Source organism: Pygocentrus nattereri, chromosome 26 (genome assembly GCF_015220715.1).
Source record: "Pygocentrus nattereri isolate fPygNat1 chromosome 26, fPygNat1.pri, whole genome shotgun sequence".
Classification (NCBI taxonomy): domain Eukaryota; kingdom Metazoa; phylum Chordata; class Actinopteri; order Characiformes; family Serrasalmidae; genus Pygocentrus; species Pygocentrus nattereri.
The window spans coordinates 7,993,115-8,010,562 of NC_051236.1; the positions used below are offsets into that span (position 1 = coordinate 7,993,115).

General features: G+C 40.6%; 1 protein-coding gene across 2 annotated transcripts in view; it reads right to left on the reverse strand.

Annotated features, from left to right (window-relative positions):
- cacna2d2a (calcium channel, voltage-dependent, alpha 2/delta subunit 2a) overlaps nt 1–17,448 on the reverse strand; it is a 340,749-nt gene that overhangs the window by 178,689 nt on the left and 144,612 nt on the right. For both annotated transcript variants that reach the window (XM_017708409.2, XM_017708410.2), the window contains exon 4: nt 3,908–3,967. In XM_017708409.2, coding sequence (XP_017563898.1) covers nt 3,908–3,967 — 60 coding nt within the window. The remainder of the gene's footprint in view (nt 1–3,907; nt 3,968–17,448) is intronic.

Genomic DNA, 17,448 nt, shown 5'->3' on the forward strand with positions numbered 1-17,448 from the left:
AGCCGTGCATTTAAGGGCTAAAGTGTTGGCACTGGGCGAGGAGGAGGAGGAAGAGAAGGAGAAAAGCAGCAAGTGAGAGACAGAGGACAGGTGTTTCACCTGTGTGACACCAGACAGGGTATTAGCCTCTACCCACTGAGAGAAGGACAAAGGGACACGTTTAGTGTGTCAGTGTTTGTGTGCATGTTCCTTATACAGTAGCTCATTTTACATGTATTTAAAACAGCAGCGATTTTTCTGCTTTGAGTTTGAGTTTAATGGGGAATTTCTGTGTAATTAAAGACATAAAACAGTGCCACACTGGCCAGCCAATGTTTGTCAGTGAAGACTGCAGGGCTATGCATATGACTTCATACACATGTAGCAATGGACGTGGCTGAAACACCTGAGCTCAATAATTAGGGGGGATGTCCACATACATTTGGCCATATAGTGTATGATGTTAGACTAGCTTAAATGTAATTTTCAATACAAAGAGAGTATAATCAATCCTGTTTAATTGGATTTTATGATTATATTTTATCATGATTATGGTATATTATGTGAAAATATGCTTTTCTAAGCACACTGTGAGTATCAGAAAGCTGTTTTGTGCGCCAGTTGTGAAAAGCACAATGTACATAAACTTTGACTGGACTTGATTTTCCTAAAATATTTTAAAAATGTAGAAAAATGACAAAACACAAACACACATACAAGAAACCAGCAACACATATCGATATTTTTTACCAAATACCAAAATGCTCTTGTAAATACAGCTTCAGACATTAGGCTTATACTCGCTGCAGCGCTCTAGGGTAGAGGTGTTTGGGGTCTGTGGCAACCCACCCAAAGCTGCCTGTGTGTGGGGTGATAGGCAGCTCTCTTCTCCCTCCACACACACCCCCCGCCACGCTTTGAGTGCAGTGGCTAAGCAGGCATGAACAGTGATGGGCTCTCTTGGTGAGGAGGTCTCATAATTATTAGTTTTAGAGTCTTTTCTCAAACATCCCGCGGGAGCCACGGGGTTAAAATTCCATTTGTAGGAAGTGTAGCATGACAGCAAGCTCTGTCTCCCTGGAGACAGCCGACACCATGCGGCGGAGTGTGTTTGTGTGTGTGTGTGTGTGTGAGACTATGCGTGCTGCATTTATCTCTCCTCATTTTCATGGTGTGGGTGTCTTTGTATAGATCTGCAGGTTGTAGCTGTTTACATTGGCTGGAGTTGAGATCATTTCAGTATGTGTTGTTTCTAACTGACTCATGCAACACATTAGCCTGCGTATTGGTGTAGTCACCATCAAATGACAGCATGGCTGTGACTGAAACAGATCCCCATCCCCTCATTAGTAATGCGCCATGTGGAACATGGAACCAAATTAGCTCAAACTGTGGGACCACAGTAAATAAATAAATAAATAAAAAACTAAAAAAAGCAAAACCTAAACCTCAAAAATAAATCAATGAAGTATTCAGACGTCAGATATATACAACAAATTATGTTCTGTTCTATTTAAACCCAAGACATTAACTGAGACTGTAATAAGCAAAATATGTACAAAGTCATTTATAGGGTATTTTTGTGAGTGTGTCCCAAACCCTAAACTCCTACATTTCAACTTGGGTGAGGTGTCAGAGCACAGAACAGTGCACAGTGCACTGTACACCTATTCACAGCTGTGACGTCTTTTTGCCTGGAAGCATACTGCCAGCTTAACTGGGGTTTCTAGTAAAGTGGCCAGTGAGCGTACACTGATCAGGCATAACATCATGACCACCTCCTTGTTTCTACACTTATGGCCATTTTATCAGCTCCACTTACTGTATAGCTGCACTTTGTAGTTCTACAGTTACAGACTGTAGTCCATCTGTTACTCTGCATACTCTATTAACCTCCTTTCACCCTGTTCTTCAGTGGTCAGGACCCCCATGGACCCTCACAGAGCAGGTGCTATTTGGGTGGTGGATCATTCTCAGCACTGCACTAGCACTGACATCGTGGCGGTGTGTTAGTTTATGTTGTGCTGGTCTGAGTGGATCAGACACAGCAGTGCTGCTAGAATTTTTAAACACCTCAGTGTCGCTGCTGGACTGACAATAGTCCACCAACCAAAAATATCCAGCCAACAGCGTCCTGTGGGCAGCGTCCTCTGACCACTGATGAAGGACTAGAGGATGACCAACACAACCTGTGCAGCAGCAGATGAGCTGTCGTCTCTGACTTTATATCTACAAGGTGGACTAACAAGGTAGGAGTGTCTAATAGAGTGGACAGTGAGTGTACATAGTGTTTAAAAAATCCAGCAACACTGAAGTTCCACTCATCCACTCATACCAGCACAACACACAATAACAACACCACCACCAGCAGATGGACTATAGTCTGTAACTGTAGAATTACAAAGTGCACCTATATAATAAGTAGAGCTGATAAAATGGACAATGAGTGTAGAAACAAGATATATATGTTATATAGATGTGTCTTTGCTGATATGCTGCAGTTTAGTTTCAAACCTAGAAAATGATATGCTGTGTTTTCACTAAGCCAGTGAACAAATGGCTTCAGATGTAACTATTGAAATGTTCTATAGACATAATTGTCCACATTCGCTATAAAACTGATCCAGTGATCCATCCACAAATGTGTTCTTTCATAAGAGCTGTTGCCAACTGTTGGCAAAAATCCGAATCAATTTGCTGAGAAACTGCAGGGCACAACTTTACATTTTACCAAACATTGCTCAATTATTCACATCACACTGGCGCCACGTTTGTCTGGAGTTGTTAAATAATGATGAGGTTCTGGTGTTAAATGCTATGCTACTGAGCTGGACCAGGTAGTTGAAACTGGATAGCATTTGCCAGCACGCCAACTTTAGCGCCATTAAGTGATGAAAATAAAATCCATTGTTTACATGCAAAGATTTCTTTCAACCTGATTGAATACGTTCCGATTATAGATTAAGACCGAGGTGCTTAAATGCTCACTCTTCTCAAATGTGTTTACATGCAATCTACGTAAGTAAATGAGTATCATTTAGTGTAGATGTTACCATGACAACGAGCATCGTGTAAGTCCAGTCAGCGTGGGACGAGTCAGCGTGGGACGAGTCAGCGTGGTACTTCAAATGTACTTATTAAAGAAGGCCGAGAGGAAGACGCCGCGTTCTGAGACACATAAGCTGGATGCCCGCCCCATCGCCGTCTTTTAAAGCTCAGAGCGTAAACCTTGTCTCCTCTGCAGACCAGTTTCTGCTCTGCCACGTTGAACGTTAGAAACTTGCGTAGAACATACTTACATTTTATGATAGGGAATGTAATCAGATACAGGGGTTAACATGGTTATTATTCCTCTTGTAAATGGATTATTTTACAGGATTACCCTCCTCGTTCAGGCGGATAAAAGCTGTATTCCAAATGGCCTCAATCAGACTAGTCTATTCTGACTGAGGTGTTTGCATGGACATATTCTATTCCGATAGAGATATTAGTTGGGTTATTAACAAATTATTAGGCTGCATGTAAACGTGGCTAGTGTGACCTTTCACAAGAAATATCTGCAATACGCATTTTGACTGCTTTGTTGCTGCAAGTTTTCACTGAAGGGAGTTTTTGCTGCTGTTCTGTAAAGTTTGTCTAACCTCGTAAGTAATTAGTGGGCGGAGCTTGGATAGATCAATACACTGGGCTTTGAACAGAGTGATGCTACCAGGGGTTTAATATCCATTTGAAACAATGCTAAAAATCCATAATTTCTCCTGACAGCACACATCACTAATCAGTGATACAGTATGGCATCTGAATCATTTCACAATCAATACATTGAGCTGACAGTTTATAATTGTGAGTCATTTTAATTAATCTCTGCTGCATCAGTCTAAAGGGCTGCAAGACAGAATTAGAAACCAGTGGATATAAGCAAGCTTACCTTGATGCCGTCCTGCCATGGGTGCTCTGTCTGTATCTGCTCTGCCTCTCTGGCAAGCCTCTGTAGGACATAAAAGGTGGTTCAAAGGGTAAGAGAGGGTGACCTATAAGATCCATCTAAAATGACATCATCTGTTTGTCATTCATCAAAAGTCAGTTTGGTAACAACAAATCAAGAGGTACGCGTGTAGAAGCTAAAGCTTCTTTAGTCCGAGCCTTATGGGATGTCTGTGTGCACAGGGTTTCTGGTGGTCTATCAGGAAGACACAAGGAACCTAACTCTAAACATAAACAGCTAACCCAATTTATGTCAATTACATTGTTTACAATGACTGCACTACTGCAGGTATGTTCTAGGTTACTATGAACACACAAGGTTTTCCAAGACTGTAGTGGGGTTTCCGTTTAAATGGTTCAAATTGAATTCCATAATGTCAACAAACTGTCACTTGTGTATAAGGTCTCAGGTCAGGGGAAAAGCGGCGAATTGAAATGCTTTATAGCTGAAAGAAGAACCTTTTTGGTTATGCAACAAATATAGTGGGCAAAACTGTAAAGGGTAATCATCAATGTTGAAAACAACGATTCAAGCTTGAGACAGCTGCTGAAATGACCAAAATGCACTTCTCTAATATATAGTCACTTCACCAGGTTTAATCATGCCAAATAACCACAAAGTACACTGAAAACAAAAGCACAAAATGAACCACCCCCCCCTCCCACTTATTTGAATTTTTTTTTAAAAGATAGGTCGAAATACAGTTGGGCAAGCAAGCCTATACCTGAGTGCTTAATAAAAGTACACCCTATGTGTGACAAACACTAGACGCACGTTACGTTTGCTTTATTCCCCCAGTTGGTCAAATTCAGTACAATACTATGCAGATTATTATTATTATTATTATTATGCATTCCCGCATGAAAACCTTATCCTATCTCTGAAACATGGTGGCGGTAGTATCATGCTTTGGGCCTGCTTTGCTGCATTTGTGCCAGGACAGCTTGCCATAATTGATGGAATAATGAGCTCTCAATTATACCAGCAAGTTCTAAATGAAAATGTCTGGACATCTGTCCTGTGAGCTGAAACTCAAGAGAAAGTGGGTCATGCAACAAGACCACCCTAAGCACAGGCCGTTCTATCAAAGAACGGTAAAAGAGGAATAAAGTTACTGTTTTGGAATGGCCAAGTCAAAGTACTGACCTTTCACCTATAGAAATACTGTGGAAGGAACTGAAGCAAGCAGTTCATGGGAGGAAACCCATCACCATAACAGAGTTGAAGCTGTTTTATATGGAGGGCTAAAATTCCACCAAGCCAACGCGCACAAATAAACGACCAATATTTTAAAAAGCCGAAAACATTTGTCTCATTTGTTTAACTTAGTTCCCTTTATTTACTATTAAAACTCTGAAAATCTGAAGTTTTAGGCCAAATTTATGCAAAAATATAGACCATTCTAAAGGGTTCACAAACTTTCAAGCACCACTGTATTTTCACTTAGAAAAAAAAAACCATGTCATTTCAATAGCAGTGCCCAAACTTTTGCATATGACCACATATAGCACAGCTATAAGGTAGATAGGCAGCATAAAGTGGCCGGAAAGCAGAAGTACATAATAAAGTCTAATAAAGTGATCACAAGAGCCGTTTCCTTATTTGGTTAAATGTACAGTTAGTGATCATGTAAGTGTGCACTAAAGGGATCTTTGGGTCTTTTTTGAAGAAAGCAAGGGGCTCAGCTGTGTGGACCACCAGGAGGAGTTCAGAACAGGTGGCTCCCTTTTCTCTCTCTCTCTCTCTCTCTCTCTCTTTCTTTCTCTCTCTTTAGTGTCCTCTTCATAATTCTCGCCGTGAGGAGTTCCTGGGCCGTGTCCAGACTCACCCACTCACACCTGCCCCCTTGTCACCTACCTGCAAGGGACCATGGCGCTAACTCCCACACGGTAGCACGCTCCCAGGCAGCGCTCCAACAGCCACCTGTTCTCCCCTCCTTGCGTTTTGCTCACTAATCAAAGAGCGCCATGCGACTGACACTTACACTCCAAGAACAAGACGCTAATTACGCTCAGAGATATATGATCAGAGTTATATGCTGAGTTTTTGTCTGTGACTTGAACAGCGTCCAGCATGTCTGTTTATGCGCAAATATATTTCGGAATGTTACCGAAATAGCTGCCAAGCGAGTGTTCAGGCGAGCGGGGCTAATTTAAGGGCAGCTACATTTTAATGGCTACGCCATTAGGAGTAATGTGCATTTCAAACGACATCCTGCTCCTGTGGGCCAATTCAAACTGTATTAAAAAAATGTGCTGCCTTGCGCAATATTGTTCCCAACATCCCAAGGGCATCGATCTCGTTTTTGGCATTTTGGAGATGCTGTAACACAGTCTGAAGACAGAGATGCTGATTTGACCAGCCCATGAGAACAATATGGCTGAATTAGTTTGATGCTGCTTCAATTAAAATCTGGTTCCTACGTTCTCAAACTTTCATGTCAGGATACGTATCAGAAGCTCTGCTCTGACAAACTGCAAAATAACATGCACATTTATCATAAGTTGACCACAGAAATGCTTTTAAAGTGGTTAGCGGGAAACATTCTTTCCTGATTCCGCACAAGATGATACAGCCGACGGCGTAAAGAAAGAAGGACCATAAAGTGTAGGAATAATCTTCTGGATCAGTGGTTGGCACCATGCATGCAGCCCTTTTACTGCGCTGCTGTGGCTCCACAGCAGAATTAGATTTGTAGGTAAAAATAAAACACTCCTCCTCAGCAGTAAAATAAAGCTCTGCTGATCGTTCTAACACAGTTTTAACAATAAATGGTCGTAAATGCTGGTGTTAATGTAGCCTATAACTGCTATATCACCCTTTAACCCTGAAATGCAGAAAACAATCCTGCCAAGCAAGTCGCTAACGAAAAGTCAAAGAGAAAGATTTAAGACGGACATCGATATTTTGGTGACTCATTTGCATTTATAATCACTCCAGCTGATTTCCTAATATGTTTCATCTGCAAGGAGAAACTGTCAAACACTAAAACGTCATGAAGCTGAAGTCAGTTTCTTATTCGCCAGCTTCTTGATCAAATTTTCCTGTTCCACCTTCAAGGGTGCAGCAGTTACATTCTGGTACCTCAGGCACCCTTGAAGGTGGAACAGAAAGATTTGAACAAGAAGCTGGAGAATGAGAACTTGACTTCAGCCTCGTAAAAAGTCGAACATTGAGAGACATTTTACGAGAAACTGTTCTATTTTTGTTTCCTGCTGGAGATGTGAGAAAAGCAGCTTTGTGCTAAAGCTTCAAGCAGATTAAAGTAAGTCTGAGTTTTCATTAACATTATATTTTTATCCTATACTAGCACATCAGCACATACTGAGACATATTTACAGCCAAGATGGTAGAACAGATATAACATTGTGGCTCATAAGGTGGTTTGATTTTTGTCGAAAGGACAAAATGGCTCTTCTTAACACTTGGGTTGCGACCCCTGATTTGGATCAACACTATATTATTAACTCCTTTTTAGACTTTCATAATTATGGCACAGGGCAGACACTCGACATGAGCAATTAACAGAAGTGCTTTGTTTTCTACCTGTAAAACATATTCTTATATTAGCGCTAACAGACCTGCAATATTTGCCAAAATCTGTTCTCTCAAAAGCTTCTCTGCTTTCACAGTACATAGTCTCTATTGGATGCTCTGAATTTTAAAAGTATTACAAAATAATGTGCCAAACTTACCAGAAGTTGACTGCAGGAATGCTTCTAAAGTGGCTACTGCTACTCTAGCACTAGACTCTTTTTACTTTTCCACAGGTAAAAAAGCCTGAGACAGGACCATAGACTCTGAAGCAGTACCTTCAATACATCAATAACACCATTTTAAACATTTTTACATTTCACATTTATGGCATTTGGCAGATGTTCTCATACCTGGAAACTTACAGAAGTGGTTTGTCATCTACTTGTAAAACATACCCTTAATACTAACAGACCTGCATCCAAAATCTCCTCCAAACCTCTGAAACTTCAACTTCATGATAAAAGGTCTAACACTGTTCTGAAAGTACAAACACTATATATAGTAATGTACTAAATTTACCCTAGAATGCTTTTAAACTGGTTCGCACTAGACTGCTTCATTCTTCATTCCTAGATTCCCACAAGCAATGATGATGCAGCAGCTGACTGCATTAAGAAAGCAGGACCAAAGGGGGATCATTACATTACTAACTTCCCTTCAGACTTTTACACATACTTTTTATGGCATCTGGCAAACGCTCTCATCCTGACTAACTTACAGAAGTGCTTTGTTGTCTACTTGGAAAACTTCCCTTTATGTTAACGCTAAAAGGCTTGCAACATCCAGCCAAAATCTGTTCCATCAAAACCCTCTGCAACTTCTGTTCCTTGATAAAAGATCTATATCTAATGTTCTGCTGTGAAATTTCACTGCGCTGCAAAAAATGGTGTCTTGGAAAATGTAATGATCTTAAATCTAGTTAATATATCTAACATTCTTCATGTTGAGATTGCTGTAAGCTGATTTTATGGTTTTTTTAACTAATTTCTATACTCATTTTCTATATTTTTACTTTCTGTATTGATTTATGTGTTTTGAGTAATTTTATTATTATTGTATTGGCAGATAATTTTGCTTATTTTAAGAAAATGGGCTTGAAACAAGCCAAACTATCTACCACTACAGTGAAATAAATTTGCTTAATAAAATGATTTTAAACAAGTAAAAAACTTCAAGAAATAAGTTTTATTGGATACAATTCTTGCAACCTTCTAAAAATGAGAAACATTAGATATTTAAACTAGATTTAAGATGATTTCTCTCGTTAGGATATCATTTTTGTGATAAATGTGGTCAATGTGATACAAGAACGTGCCAAACGTACCATACTTTATTGTGGAAATGCTTTTGATAGAACAGATCATAAGATATTTGACTTTCGGGCAACCATAACTCTAATACATACACAGGCAGCAGTACCTCTTTGTTTTTCATGTTGGCCTGATAAATCTCTTGTTTACTAGAGCATCATTTTCAACGGCAGCTCAGGAGAGCCCTGCATTATACAGCTTTGAGCTTCACCCAACTCCTACTCCGTTTAGTTTGCAAAAGACTCAATAATTGTGATGAGATGAATCAGGTGGCGAACAATAGCCACTAAACCAGTGGTCACCAGTCCTGGTCCTGGTGATCCACCTAGTTTCAGCCACAATTATGTCCTTCGGAAGTCCTTGATTGGCTGGAGGTACATTAGGGAAGTGAGGGGCAGCAGGCTAATCGCAAGTTGGAACTAAACAGTGCAGGAAAGTAGAGGTGTGACCACTGAACTAAACTGTATGGTGCAGAATTGATTGTTCTAGACACACAATTGGCAACGATCAGTTGCTGAAATTGCTGCATGAGCAATCATCGCAATTAGAACTGAAATGATGCGCTCAGGTGCTATTTTTGGACGTGATGCCGATGCTTCAGAAAAAAACATCAGAAGTGCGGAAAAGTCAGATTTGACCGCCGCCAATCTAAGCAGGGATGCTGAACACGTCTTGGCACAATCACTGCAAAACTTTTTTAGCCATCTGAATCTATATTTAGGCTTGCACTGAGTTGAGATATAAACTTCTAGACGCTTCTGATTAGCGCTACATGCTGGACTTGTGTGGATGAAATTCTTGTCGTCGAAAAAGAGCAGAGATTCCAGAGTAACTAAACAACTGCTGGGAGAGGTTAATGTGGGGTCAAACTCATTTAAAGCCAGAACTATTAGGAGTAATGTATTTTTTCTGCTGACATTTAGAGATCATTAGACTATTGATTCTTGTCAAGTAAGCCTTATTTATAGGATAGACTTATTTATAGAATGCATTATTGCATATAGTTTAATAATAAAGACATTTAGCTTAATTATTCTAATAGTTGATTATTTACAGTATTGTGCAAAAGTCAGAGACCACTCTATGTTTATTCAGCTTCCAGTCAAAATGGTGAGTAAGTACAAGTTATTCATTCTTCGCGAGATATTCCTCAGGAGATCAAATCTAAAATAATTTATACGTAAAGGAATACATTAAAGGGAAAAAAAGAGCCTCACAAGACCTGGCAGACCACCAAAGCATGTCTGAAAGAGAAAAGAACAGGATCCATTCTTGCTTTAGATCTGAGAAATTCCACAGGTGTGTGTTTCTGTCCATCCTTCCACTGTGAGAAGACAGCTCAGCACTATAGATCTGAAAGGATGTGTAGCACCCAAGAAACCAATACTGACACAAATTAGTGAAAGGTGTTGTTAGAACATGGCTGTCCAATCCTACTCTTGGAGATTGACCATCCTGGGGTGTTTAGATCCACCTGACTTCAATGTTCAGATGCCCTTGCAGGCCTTCAATACCTCTATCATGTGTATTATACAAGGGTTAGAGATCAACTCTGCAGGATGGTAGATCTCCAGATCTTGAAACAGGATTGGGCACCCCAGCCTCTGAGTCCAGACCTTAACATTACTGAATGCGTTGGGATTACATGCTTTTAGAGAAGCAGAAAATGCAAAACCAACTTCTAGGACTGAACTTTAGAGCTGTGGAAAAATATCTCTGCAGATTTCTTTAAAAAACTGTAAGCAAGTCTCTCAAAAAGAATGGAAGCTGTAGTAAGAGCAAAGAGACCCTAAAAACCCAAAAAGTTAATATTAGGCATGTGCCACTGCTAGACTGAGTTTGCCACCATCCCAAGATCAACTCAGTAATCAAAAACTGACCAATAATGAAGGACGAGAGCACAGCATAGTCCTAGATGGCCTACATCTGTAAACCTGAAAGGTGGAGCCACATAGTAGATGTAGCCAGCCAATGCCGTGTTTAACTGCAATTATTTAGTTTTACTATTACACTCTCAGAAATAAAGGTCACTGGGGCAGCACTCATCTTGTCATTGGGGTGGTACCATCAAGGGTACATATTCTCTAAGTTGTACTGACTGCACACACCTCATCTCTTCTTGTTTTTTTTTTAATTTTTATTTTAATGTTCTGTTTTGAATCGGGCGGCACGGTGGCGTGGTGGGTAGCGCTGTCGCCTCACAGCGAGGAGGGCCTGGGTTCGATTCCCCGGCCGGGTGACTGGGGTCCTCTCTGTGTGGAGTTTGCATGTTCTCCCCGTGTCTGCGTGGGTTTCCTCCGGGTTCTCCGGTTTCCTCCCACAGTCCAAAGACATGCAGTCAGGCCAATTGGACATGCTAAATTACCCCTAGGTGTGAGTGTGTGAGTGACTGTCTGTGTCTGTGTGTCTGCCCTGCGATGGACTGGCGACCTGTCCAGGGTGTATCCTGCCTTCCGCCCGAAGACTGCTGGGATAGGCTCCAGCATCCCCCCGCGACCCTGACGGAGAAGCGGCTTAGAAAATGGATGGATGGATGGATGGATGTTTTGAATCATTAGGTTATGAAAAGGAACAAATATGTATTTTTCACCTGGAAAAATGTATTTAAGATCCACAACTGAACCATAACACCACTGTTGTACCTTTGAGGGAACATCTACATTGTTTGAACCTTCATAAACAAAAAAATGACTTACACAGGACCTTTATTTCTACCAGTGTAGAATTTAACCCCACAAATTGCGGTTCAACTAAAGAGTAACTCAATCAGTTTTAAATGTTTTTCACACAGTTACTGAGAGCTGTACGATATACTAAGCCTGAAAATGCAATGGGTTAATGCTAGAGAGATATACATTGTGCATGCTGTGATTGTTCCTAGTGTCTGAGTAGTTTTATCACAGGAAAAAGAGTGACAGGCTCGTTCTCTGTGAAAGTTAAGATGACTCCTTTATCAGTCTGTCTGATCTGTGCTCTCTCTCTCTCTCTCTCTCTCTCTCTCTGCTCACACACACTGTGACAGGCTTATTTCTCTGTCCTACTCCTACGTCCCCTTGTTCTGCCCTTCCATATCTGTTCCTTCCTTTTCTCCTCTGTTTCCATTTTCCACGGCTCCTCCCTCTCCAGGTTCTTTGCTGGAGTTTTCTTTCTTGCTTCCATCACACAGCATTTTGTCTTATTGTGTGTGTGACTGTGTGTGTGTGTGTGTGTGTGTGTGTGTGTCTGTAGCAGTATCTCTAGGCTGACACACAGGTCTGGCTGGAACCACCATGTGTCTTCATATGTCTACTGCTGTCTCCCTCAGCGTGGAGGATAGATGGAGCTAAGCGAAAGTGTATAAATCAGACAGAGAGGAGAGAGTGAGAGGATTTATAAACTATTCCGGAAGGAAGAAATGTATGTTAGATAAAGTGTAGTTTAGCTCAGGCTGCTATTGCCCTGTATGATACAGAGTGCCATAAACACCTCCTTGTTGGTAAGACCAGCATATTACTACTGACCAGCACTATGGTCATTACTGGAAGAAAGAAATCTATTACAATTTACTGGGATTACTTTACTCATTACAAGTTTTTTTTTTACTACTCACTGCTTTACATCTACATTACTCCTTAAAACTCACACACAACTGGAAACTACAGGAGAAGATTCAATAGTAATTAAGGTATTTTATTTAGTACAGAACAGCCCAGGGACCTAAATGTTAAGAAGAGCCATTTTGTCCTTTCCACAAAAATCAAACCACCTTGGGAGCCACAACATTTTATAGCTACTTTACCATCTTAGCTGTAAACATGTCTCAGTGTATGCTAAAGTACTAGTATAAAAAATATAATATAAATGAAAACGCAGACTTACTTTGCTCTGCTTCAAGCTTTACCACCAGCTTCTTGTTTGAATTTTCCCATTCCACCTTAAATGGTGCCTGAAGTGCCAGAAAGTAACTGCTGCACCATTTAAGGTGGAATGGGAAAATTGGAACAAGAAGCTGGTGAATAAGAAGCTGACTTTTGGAAACCAGCTGGACTGATTATGAATGCAAATAAGTCCATTCATCTACAAATTATCGATGTTCGTCTTAAATCTTTCTCTTTGCCTTTTCGTTAGCTATTTGCTGGGCCAGATTGTTGTCGTTGCTATGGTGACCAGCAGTCTACACGCCCACCTTCAGTGTTAAAGGTTGGTGAACTAGCAGTTTTACATTAAAACCAGCGTTTAACAGTTTATTGCTAAAACTGTGGTAGAATGATCAGCAGAGCTTTATTTTACTTCAGAGCTGCATGTTGCCAACCCCTGATCTAGAGGAAAGCCTTGCCAGAAGAGTAGAAGCTGTTTATGTAGCAAAAGGGAAAAACACTCTATTAATACCCATCGTTTCAGAAAAAATGTTGGAGAAGCAGGTGAATACAAACTTTTCGACCTTTCGAGCCAGTTTCCCAGACCCAGATTAAAGTTATTTCTAAGCTAAAAAAATTTCAGTGGTGATTCACCATTGGCACTGCAACTTAGACCAAGACTAGTCCAAATTCATGTACAGGAAACCACCCCTTAGAGTGCTATCTGACCATTTATCCTGTCCTACCATCTGAAATAAAGGTTTAGACCACTACCTTGTCCAAGACACTGCCAATACAGTCCATAACTCTACATTTAAAGCACAGGTCTGTTTGTCCATTAAGTGCCATTTAGACGGACACTGAGTGGCCTGATGTCTGGGCTGCAGTGGGGTGTGGACTCTCTCTCTCCTGCATTCACTGAGGCCTGCTGCAGAGAGCCCCTTCATTCTCTACAGTGCACTCAGCTGGGATTAAACCCAATCACCAGAGCTACTGAGTCAGAACACAGCCACAATAACAGATTGAGAAAAAGAGAGAGGAGAGGGGAATTTCAAACATCTTCTATAGAGAATCATCTTCTGTCTGTCCATTTTCTGATCGTCTGGCTGACAGCCCTTAGGGATGTGCCCTACCTATTGACATCTACTATTAATAGAGGGTTCTTCTTCCAACAGTCAAATCTTTCCTTCCACATTAATGAACTGTCCTTTGTGCTATTTATGTTGCCTTCTCACACTTATCATACACAGTATAGCTTTCTCCCTCTCGCTTGATGTCTGTCTCTCTGTCTCGCTCACTAGCTATGTTTCCATCCATGTTTTTTGTATAGTTTTACATACAGAATAGAAAAGACTTGACAGAAGCAGCAGATATTGAATGGAATTGCTAATCTTTGCATAAACGTATGCTTGCATGAGGTGGATTTTCTTGGCAGTAAAAAAGCAATGTCACAAACTGTTGTAATGTCCAGTCAACCTGATGCTAGGAAGGGCCAGAGAGCCTGAACTGAGTAGGGCTGAGTGGTAACAGCTGTGTTCACCCTACTTAAGGGGTGCTCACACGCTGCTCACCACTGAGTCTTGAGTTCATATTACTTGAGCACATTGCTCTGACTCAGCTGGTAACCTTGGTATCTGCCCTAATTTCTCTGCTTTTCGCTAGTTTTTGTACAAAAGTACAAAAAAACCCCAAAAATTCAAAAAGTTTGTCTCTTTCTGATAGTTTAGGGAGAGACAAGGATAAGATAAAAGAAGGGAGTTTTGGTTTCAGTTTCAGTGCATTAGTCTGGCAACACAGTGATTGAGGGTTCAATCCCCCTCCATGATGAGTTACTTTCCTTATTTACCCCATTCCCTTTTTAATTCATTCTTTGTCTAATTTATTTCCCCAGCTCTTAGCCCCTTTCGTTTCTTTTCCAAGTTGCCACTTTCTCCCTACTCTCACGTGTTCTGCACTTGATCTTGTCTATTGTCCACCAGGTGGTTTGTCCCTAAATAAATGCTAGTTTATTAATGCAGAAATTAACCTTTCTGCAGTGAAATGGAAATTGAAGTGTTTCTAATCAACAGGATAAAATAAAATATTCGTACACTGTTGTCTCTGTGTGAAATGTTGCACCGGTGTTGAGCTGCTAGTGAGCAATGATGAGTGAAATAAGAGATAACACTTCACACCTCCCCATAAAGATGGTTGTGTCAAGATAAATCAAAAGTGTTACAATACAATAAAACAATTTTATGAAGATTGACTCAAGTGACGTTGCTCAGCATTAAACATTGGTCTGTTAATTGACTCAGTATTTTTTCAGAAGAAAAAATGTGCTGCAGAGAGTTTTAATCTCTTACTGAGATTAATGTACAGAGCTGATGGAAATGTAGCCTCATTCACATAATTTTTGCAACATTTTGGTTATTTGACTGAATTTAATTAAACAGCTGGATGGAGACCTGGCAATCCTTTCTCACTCTCTCTCTACCCCTCCCTCTCTCCCTTTCTGATCTTCTGATCTCAGACCACCCGTTTCCCCTAAGGCTTTGTAGTATCTCTCATTTCTCTGCTGGAGTTCGTATCTGTTTGTGCGTGTAGCTCTCTGTGAGGTCTAAATGTCTCCGGGATGATGGAACATTTTAGCATTTGGCTCATCCATACAAGGACGTCTTTGTTTGTTTGTTTGTACAAAAAAAAAAAACACGAGGAAAAAAAAGCTTTGTTTTGAAAAAGTGAAAGACCACAAATCTCTTGCTGAGGTTAGAGTTGAATTAAATGTATGTTTAGCTTTGGTTTAGCTTTAGGAGTCTAATATAGAGGCAAGTAAACAGTCCCCACAAAGATAGGAATACATGTGTGTTTGTATTTAATCCCACTTTTGTTTCCTCTTTAATCCCTCCCCCTTTTCCATTCAGGCACTTTCACTTCCTCTCTGCGATGCGACATCCTCCCTGCCTGCCGTTTCCATAGAGACTGGTTCCAGGTTGCACACCTGCCGCCAGCCAAACAGCATAAAGCCAGCAGACAAATATGTCCCCGCCCTGCCTGGAAAATGTTTGGGGATGTCTAGCATTCAAAGTTTGTATGTAACCATCACTACATCTGTACAGATGTTTTGATCAGATCGCTTTGTGCGCAGGGGCACAGTCATGCTGAAACAGGAAAGGGTCTTCTCCAAACTGTTGCCAAAAAGTTGGAAGCATATTATTGTCCAAAATGTCTTTACATGCTGCAGCATTAACATTATTAACTAAGGGCCCTAAACCCTTAAAACCAGCACCAGCACATTATTCCTCCTCCACCAAACTTTACTGTTGGCACTATGCATTCAGGTAGGTGGTGTCCTCCTGGCATCCACTTAATCCAGATTCATGCTAGACAGAGAAGCATGATCCGTCACTCCAGAGAACATGTTTTCACTGCTACAGAGTCCAGTGTTGTCGTTCTTTACATCAGTCCAACCAACAATATGTATTGAGAATAGAGATCTTAGGCTTGTCTGCAGCTGCTCATCCATAGAAACCCATTTCATGAAGCGCCCAATGCTATAAGTTCTTGTGCAACATGTTTCAACACTCAGCAGACCTGCTTTGTGAGTTTGCATGGTCTACCGCTTTATGGATGAGCTGTTGTTGCATTTCACAATAACAGCACTTACAGTTGACCAGGGCAGATCTAGCAGGGCAAGACTTTTAGCTCTTTATTATGACTTACTCCATGTATGACCAATGTTTGTATGTGCATGATTTTATACACCTGTGGCTAAAACACTTGAACTCAATAACTAGGAGGTGCATCCATTTACCTTTTGCCACATTTCCAAATTGAACATTGCGAGAAAAAGTTTTTTTGCAATTTTTGTTAAATCTTCAAAAACAGTTGGTAGTTTTCAAGTTCGTTTATCGTAAAAATGCAGAACGGAGAGCATTTCTCCATCAGTAGAGTGCTAAAGCTCTTGTTTTTCCTCTCTGCTAGAAGCAGGCTCTCGTCTCTCCATCCAGTCTAATCCACCAAGGCTGGAGAGCGAGGCAGTTCGCCTCAAATGATTGAGGCCGCAGTTGTCTGAAGTTAATTAAAAGTCTATTGAGAAAACAAGCGAGAGTGAATGAGAATAAACACAGGATAATTCTTCTGACCGGGCATAAACATGGAACACACACATAAACACAAAACACATAAACAAACGGAATTCGCAGCAGAGACAAATGATGCAGTGTTAAGTCAGTCACGCATGTAACTAAGTCTACATATTTTACTATGTAATTGGAAGGAAGGCATCAGGGCCTTCGCTGGCTGCACTGGCTTTTAACTGCAGCTACATTTATTAGGAAATTACAGTGAGGAAATGGAGCCGGGTAGACCGCAACTGCCCCCGGGTTTACCTGTCGATTAAACCCAGTGGGTTCCTGTTTTACTCTTTTATGTCCTTAATAAGCTTTTTTCCCAATGAATAATGTATCACAGATAAATGGAGGGATAACAGGAATGTGAATCCATCCAGAAATGTCAATGGGAAACAGTGTAACGACAGAGGTAAGATTAGTCCTGCTATGCATGTGCTCAGTGTGTGTGTGTAAAGAGAGAGATTCTATGTGATAGAATAGAAATGGCACTGATCCAATACCGAGCATTAGTACTGGGCTGATAGCAGCAGACAATGCTGGATCGGCGGAACGAGTGAATCCGATCCAATTCTGTACCAAATCTAAGGTTGATTTTATTATATTTGGCATATCACAATACATAAATTCCTTTATGTTACATAGTCTAAATGTTAACAATTTTACACACATTTGCACTGTAGGTTATATTT